Raw genomic sequence first — 7,909 nt, forward strand, 5'->3', positions numbered from 1 at the left:
CCAGAGAATTCGTTTTGGCATAGTTGGATAGAGAATTGAATGGGCGGGTCAAGACCCCCATGACCCCTCCCCCCCTGGATCCGCCCTTGGGTAGTACTAATAATCCAATAAGTTCGATTGGAATCCGCAAGTCCTGGGGTTTTATTCTCCTAATACATAGATAGGTATTTCGTCATTGGTTGTTGAACACCTATATGTATATTAATTCTATTAGCATCATCTGAAGAATATTAATCGACTAACATTTAACAGGATGCTTACTTTATGTTAATTGGTACGATAGAATAGGTATGGCAATACCACTAAAATTCTGATGAACTTATACCTAATTCAAGAAGTTTTAAACGGGTTTTGCACCAATCAGTTAATAATAATATCTACATCAATTGAATGTCTCGGTTGTTTTTAAACCTATGGAATCAGTTAGACTCTCAAGTTTATTAAAAAGAGTGGATGAAAATCGGTAATAAAATTATTTCTGCATCTACTTAGTCCATTCAACAAACCTAATTGGCATATTGTTCACGGTGGTAGGTATTTCCATTGTAAAACTGAGGCCACAAAATAATAATTGATTGAGATTACATAGTCTGAAATTAGAATCTGGTCGACACTAAAGTAGATTTCATCTAGAAACAACATACAAAATAAAGGATTCTCACTTGTTGCACGTTTTTGTTTGATCCAGTCGACTTCGCTTTCGTGGTCTCCCCCTGCGAACCGCCGCCCCTCGCTCCGAACCGACTTGGACCACTCGGAATTTGTCGGAATGCCGCCATCGTCTGACGACCGCGCCCGAATACGATTCAGTCGGTTCAGTTAGCAGTCAAGCGTCATACTTAATGTTGGGGCCACGTAACTACGCGATTTATTTCAAGGACATTTGCTTTGTGGTTAGTTAAATTTAGTTGTGAACGGTTTATTTCCAGGATTATCTAAAGTGCAATTTATTCTGGATTAAATATTATGCTTTGGTAAGAGTTTCTTAATTAATTGCCATCCCTTCAGTCGAGCCCGCACCTGATCGTTTTAACCTTTGACTGACGAGCAATATCGAACAAGATTTCCATTTTTTCGGTTAAAACAGGTTTTGGTGAATTGATTGATGATCATTTTAACGCTTCATTGATCGATTTCACATGGTCAGTTATGTAGGAAATTCCAGTCTCAGCTCTCACTTATTTGGCAAAACTGACGTGAGGTCATTAAAGCGATAAACTGCGATTCTTACCGTTAAGCTCATTTTCCTTTGTCTACTTAGTCAATCATAACTGCTCGCACTTCACTGGCGTAGTTGGGCACAGTCGCCGCCAGTGGGAGCCACCAGCTTGACTTCGTAATGAAAGTACACTGACCCTAAGTTCTGCTTAATATTTATTATAGTCATTTTGGCTATTGAAAATGTGTCTATAAGAACCAGCTCTGCTCATTCAATATCATGTTTCACACCTAATAAAGTAGCTCTGGCCGTGAATGGCTGGTTCAGAACGGGATCGAAGCCGCACAGCATTTTTATACTTATCTCCTATATACCTACTTCTCCATGAAGCCTATATCATCAACGTTGCTTTGGCTGACTCCTTACGCGTTCCAAATCAAGTCATCAATGAAACGGTGAGGCTGCAAGAATCTGCTTCTTAACCCCTGTCCGATGCTTGCTGAAGTCAATCAAAGTCGCTTCCCGTACTCCACATAGTTCTCAAAGGCAATGAACGCAAACGGACATTTTATCTAATAGGTACAAGCACTACATTTCTTAGATAGTTTATTACTTATTCTGTGCTTGGAACGATTTGGTCAAGGTCAAAAGGACAAGGTACCTACCTGGGCTAAAGCGGCATTTCGATAAATTTCTTTTTACGGAAATTATTCATTCATATGAGCATATCAGCAGTGTTTACAATATCGATTAGAAACTTGATTGCTCTCCCCTCTCTGTGGCCTCTAAAATTGCGAGGAACTTTCCAGACACCCACCTGCAATGCGACCCCATTTGATTGGATCTGTTTAGTAGAAACAGACAAAACAGTAGTTTTCTTCATACCTATGGTGTTTTGAAATAGGTATCTTATCCACATCCAACAATTTGATTTTGTTGGTGACAGCTGCTAATTTTACCTTTAAACTTCAACCTTTAAACAGTTTTGCCCAAAACTAATTATAGACAGCAACAGAAACAGCTTTCAACCGGTGGGTATTCTTTCTTAGGTTAAGTTCAGATAATTACAGCATATAAATACCCAGCTACTACCCAAGTAAGACAAAATATTAAATAAATATTATCGGAAATACATATACTTAAGTAGATACGCTTTTTGCAATGGCCAGAGTTGCGTGTTTTTAGTGAAAAAGTTACAGATGAATTGACAACATGTACATAATCAAAGATTACGAAGGAAGCTGCTTCAGCTTTTTCCATCGAAAAAATGAACTCAGTGAAGCCGAATGACATTTCCGGAATTCCGCCTTCTCTGCATTATTGCTCCCCAGTCACTGCTCAGCAGTTTGTTGATTTCACTCAATCTCAGCAATTCTAGGATGTCGATTAAATCGATGTTTTACCACACCAGGGGCGGATCCAGCTTTAAGGTCAGGGGGGGGTTATGTARAAAAAATACAGTCTTCTGTTGTCTATGAAATTAGAAAAATTATCGTCGTTTTGTGCAAGGGTGGCGCAAGATTATTGCAAAATTTAATGTTTTCTGTTCCGTTTTTGCTCGTTTCTCGGGGGCAAAATGAGCAAGAACGTTCATTTGTACATCATTCTAGAGAGAAATAAATGGGCTTTTAGAAAGTGAATCGTGGATGGGGAATTGTTGGCAGTTTTCTCAAAAAATGCCTGAATTCAAGAAGTTTTAGATTTGCGTGGTTTATTTTTGAGTTGCAAAACCCACTTGAACATGACGCTGCTTTTTTCGAGGTTCCTCAAGAACCATTTGAGCCACATGATTCGTTTTGGCACCGTTGGATAGAGAATTGAATGGGGGGCGGTCATGACCCCCCATGACCCCCCCTGGATCCGCCCTTGTACCACACCTCAGTTTTTTATGTTCTTCAACTGATCCTTGTAACATTAAATTATCAAACGGCTACGAGGTATTCAAAATAAAATAAAGAGAAACAAAATAGTAATTACTGGTGTTATTTTCAGGCAAGTCGTCCAATTCACCCAAACAACACATCAGCAATTTGACCAGCTTAAAAGAAGACTTGGATTATAGACAGTGGCAAAATAATTATCACCATCCATTAGAGATCAAGAAACAAGTTTTGGAAGAAGCCATCAAGTCCAAGCTACGTGAAGTGGAAGTTGTGGTAGTGGACGGTCTACACAGCGGTGCTTATGTCGAGCAAAATCAGACCGGGATAAACCCAGCCAGGACAAGGCAGAAGAATTTCTCGGACAGTCGTTCATCTGAAAATGAGTGTGATGTACAGGAATCAGCAAACCGTGACAGGCATCAACTGACCAGTAGTAACTCAAGGAGCTGTTCCAGAACCAGTGCAAGCTAGTAATTCTAGTGATAGTAATAATAATTTGTGCAATTTATTGTGGTGGATACCCGGAACTTACGCAGTGATAATAGTGATTCGGGTTTTTTGCGCGAGAAAGGAAAGTGAAAAACGCTGCTGGTGGACAGGATTGTGCAATAGTGGCGGAACAGAACGTCAATGAAAGGCATCTAAACCACATCCCTACAGAGAACACCCGCAACGTTATTGGCAGAACGGGAAAAGGAAGCGATCGCGACACGGCTTGCATAATTAGAGGTTAGTTTAGTAGTGATAATTTTAGCCGGTGTACCAAATCAACAGTTGTGATGTCATTGTCAGGTGACGATGACGGCCTTCTTTGTTCGTCTTCGCCGCTCAGCAGTATGGATTTTGACAACACTCCCAACTTATTGCGCTTCCCTGACGATCGTAGTGACTCTGGCGTGAGTTCTTTGCGCTCAGGAAGTGGGGATGAGCGCTGTGGATCCAGGTCAGTAGCGACTAACTGAATCCAATCAAGAACTGAACTGCAATATAGAAGCTAAAAAAATACCGGAAACGCTTTCCAGATCCAGCGCGTTAAGTTTATCTGACGACCCACCCAATCCTCTAGCAGGACAATCTTCTTGCAACTGCACCTCGTCAGTACAGTCCGCCACCCGTTCTTCAATTTTCGTTCCGGCCGGCGTATCGACCGCCGAGCCGGTGCGCGTCTGGCGCGATCCAGGCCTGCTCCTTCAGGTACGAGTAAGTTGTTGCTTAAGAGCCCTTTAGAAGAGGATACAGTTGCCCGCTGATTCGTGGCTGACCGAAATCGCAGACTTGTAGCAAGACAAAAAGTAGTAGCCGGGTTCTCATAATTAGCAAGTCCATAAAGGCCCATAGAAAATCGGCCCCGGAAGTTGTAAAATTGCCAGAGCGACTGGAACTCACGGCTGATCGAAATTCAGTTGCCAAAACTGATTGTGAAAAGCATCCCTGTGTGTATGGTTGCGTAAGGCTGTATGTTAAACCAGTATCCGAAGCAATAGTTGCCGGGTAAAAGTATCCTCATGTAAAAGGGCTCTTACTTCGGGTACTGGTTTAACATAGAGTCTATTGAGTGCTCGGGCGGAAGATGTTTCGAAACAGACGTTCGGAATTTACCACTAAATGGGGGTTGGAATTAGGGATGCCACAAACCAGTACTTTTCAGTCACAGGTTCCATGTGTGACTGTTCCAAGCTCGTACCTGTTCCAAGTATCTGTGATTTTTAGTCACATGTTATTTTGGCCCATGATTAATATTGGTTTGTACCTCAAACCGGGCTGAAGCGTATTTTGAGTCCAGTCGGATTAGGCTTTAAAAGGCCTGTTTCGGGCACTGAAAAAATGATGGAAAAAGATTATTGGAAGTTGTTCGGAAGGATGTCAGAATATTGAGACAATAGTTTGTGCTCGATTTCCGSCTGTGGAACAATGTTTATAAATAATTGAAGCCCGTTTTTTGTGCATAATTGTTGAACCGTTGATGCTATTGAAAAAAAAATTGATCCTTATTTTCAAGTATTAAAAATACCTATGATATCAGATAAACTACATTAAAATCCGTTCATTAGTTTACTCAAAAATAAAAAAAGCCGTCGATTTCAGCGTTTTGTTAATTTTCAATAATTAATTTAGTTTTGTTTCACGCAAATGGTACCATAACTTTTTTTGGTCAGTCAGTAATGAAATTTTCATCTACTGTACGTTGTAGTATAGCTCTTTACGAGTAAAATACAGCCTCAGAGAAGTCTCTCCGACGTCTCAAGAAAAATGTATTTAGAATCTGGCAAGAGCCCTTTTTACATAACAAATAGGAATGAACAAAAAGTTATGAATATTTGGAACTAAAATTTATACCACTTATAAAGTATACAAACACCTTCAAAAAAAGTTATAGTGATATTTTTTGATGCAAAACCAAATGAATTATAAAAAATTTTACTTTCATCTATTTAGTGAAGGATATCCACGCCACTTCCTAGTAATTTGGGTGCGATTTTGCTGGGTCAGCAAACAATTATGACCGAAGACCGAATGCCTTTTGTTCCTTTATGTATGCAAGGGCTGATGGTAAAAAAAGTCATAACATTTTTTATGAGTAACGTTTTACCATTTTATCGAAACTTTATTTGAACACAAAAAAAAGTGACCACATTTTTTATCTTTCCCACTTAAGGGCAGTTAAATGTGAAAAATCTTCCATTTTCATGCTAATCACTGATTACAATTCATCTTATCGCTTAATTGAAAATTGGCCGTTTAATACTTCAGCTATGTTTGATATAAACAAATATTGAAACATGTCCAGAGTAGGTAAATGCCTATACAAATTTAAATGTAGTTCGTCCACTACCGCTCTGGGCAGATACAACAAATGCGATTTTATTTCAGAAGCACTGCTATTGGTCGAAAAAGATCAAGTTTCAAGGACAAAGAACAGCTCAGAATTCCGAAAAAACAGTCAGTCAGTCACAGCCTGTGACTCACATTAAAGAAAATATCGGAGACGGCTGTTACTGCTGTTCCCGACATTTTCTGTTCATTGAATATTGCTATTTGCCGAATCATGGTGCACGTCCCACTCCCATACATACAAAACCTTACCACTTCACGAGAATAAAATATCTTCTTTCACTAAAACTCAGGCCAATTGACAACGCCGCGGGGAATCAAAAGGCATAAAGGCAAGTATTTGCATTTTTGCTTTGTTGAAATATCGAAATCCCAGATGTTGACTGTTACTGAGCAGCATCGTAGGCGAGCCCTGTTATTTCAAATCACATGTTATTTTAAATATCGGTCACAGGTACCGACTGTTCCATATCGATATCTGTTCCAAAACACCTGTATTTCGTATCATCCCTAGTTGGAATGGTCGTTTCTTAAGTGCCGTTTACACGCTCAAGCGATCTGAACGATCTGGCTTGTACAACCCCGGACCGGTCAAGCAAATCGTTACGTGTAAACGCAGATTTTTGCGCAAACCGAAAAATTAGGCTTGAGTCATATTACAGTTGCATTCCACATATTATCAAACTTTTTATTGATTTAAATAATTGTTGAATTATTTTAGTACAATTAAATAAAATAACAAAACAATAAAATTAGTTACAATTTTTTCACATGACAGTTGCAGCCTCCGGCAGTTTAGTATCTTAACTAAAGCAGTTTAGTATCCTCCGGCAGCTTAACTCTTAGGGTGAATAGAAAAATGAAGCCATAAATTTAAATTAAGAAGGAAGGAATGCTGACAAAGGTGCGGCTAGTACCAATACGCAAAAAACATTACCTGCTTTTTGCTAAAATTTTAGTCTGTATTTAGACACAGGTGCTCAAGGTTCAGTTACATTAAATTTGTTTGGATTGAAAAAGAATTGAAACGCTCTTTCATATCGTGCAGAACGATTGTTATAGCGACGGCACACCATTTCCTTTTCGTTTTCAAGTTCATCTTTTTCTTTATAACACACTGCAGCCGTTGCAAAAATTAATTATTCGCCGGAATGTTCCGTCTTGTTGGCAACAATACAATCGTGGGTGTTCCTCCTTCACACCTGGGTAAAACGAACTGAACGTGTAAACACTCAGATTTTCGTTCGGTTCATTTGCACAGATCCGGCTTGCGCAAGCCAGATCGTTCAGATGGCTTGAGCGTGGAAATGGGCTTTTATGGAACCATACAGACAGGAATATTTCTCACAATAAGTTTCGGTCTGTCGTGAATTCCAGCCGCAAGGAATTTTACGACTTCCGGGGCCCGATTTTCTATGGGCCTCTATGGACCTGTTCGTATATGGACTTGCTACTTATGAAAACCCGGCTACTATTTTACTGTCTTGCTACAAGTCTGCGATATCCCGCAATGAAAATGGTCCGAGATTTCGGTTTGCGACGAATCAGCGGTCAAGTGTATCCTCGTGCAAAAGAGCTCTAAATGAGTTATGTTCAAGTAAATGAAAGTTTCCTAATTAAGTTCTGTTTGGCATTGCTTATCAATATTGTAGCATTGAAATAGTCGATAAAACACGAAATAACTTGATTGTATAAAGAGCGTTTTACAGTCGGCAATTTTAATGCCCGCAACTTTCTTGCGGCTATATTTTTAGTACTCCGCTTTACAGTGTGCAATGTCAAAGACAAATCCATCAAGCGTACCAACTATTCACTATACGTAAAAAAATCCAAAGTTTGTTTGTTTGTTTTGTTTTCGCTTGAGGTTACAATTATATTGCCAAGGAAATTATTGTGATTAACATAAGTTGTAGTTTATTTCGATGAAAAACGAAACTAAGCAAATATGCCAGTGCTGGTGATTTATATTACTATGAACGAACAGTTGGCAGCATGAAAAGAACCAGAAAAGTCACTAAAATTGCGGCTAGCTGCA

General features: G+C 39.4%; 1 protein-coding gene and 1 long non-coding RNA gene across 6 annotated transcripts in view; one reads left to right on the plus strand and one right to left on the minus strand.

Moving 5' to 3' along the window:
* The window catches only part of LOC109539240 (lysine-specific demethylase 3B), a 56,113-nt gene that overhangs the window by 24,710 nt on the left and 23,494 nt on the right, over positions 1 to 7,909 (plus strand). The window contains exons 1-4 of one of the 5 annotated variants that reach the window (XM_048668528.1): positions 790 to 974; positions 3,152 to 3,771; positions 3,817 to 3,985; positions 4,065 to 4,242. In XM_048668528.1, coding sequence (XP_048524485.1) covers positions 3,822 to 3,985; positions 4,065 to 4,242 — 342 coding nt within the window. In that variant the 5' untranslated portion in view covers positions 790 to 974; positions 3,152 to 3,771; positions 3,817 to 3,821. Of the gene's footprint in view, positions 1 to 789; positions 975 to 3,151; positions 3,772 to 3,816; positions 3,986 to 4,064; positions 4,243 to 7,909 lie in introns of those variants that run through there. The other 4 variants (XM_048668530.1, XM_048668531.1, XM_048668529.1 and 1 more) reach the window with 4 other exon arrangements.
* On the minus strand, positions 1,362 to 2,175 carry LOC125505201. The gene is made up of 3 exons (XR_007282003.1): positions 2,045 to 2,175; positions 1,825 to 1,976; positions 1,362 to 1,747 (listed from the first exon to the last, which is right to left on the minus strand). It is a non-coding gene; the product is annotated as an uncharacterized LOC125505201 (long non-coding RNA).

The sequence above is a fragment of the Dendroctonus ponderosae genome, unplaced genomic scaffold (assembly GCF_020466585.1).
Source record: "Dendroctonus ponderosae isolate FM_Combo_2020 unplaced genomic scaffold, Dpon_F_20191213v2 Dpon_F_20191213_7, whole genome shotgun sequence".
Lineage (NCBI taxonomy): Eukaryota > Metazoa > Arthropoda > Insecta > Coleoptera > Curculionidae > Dendroctonus > Dendroctonus ponderosae.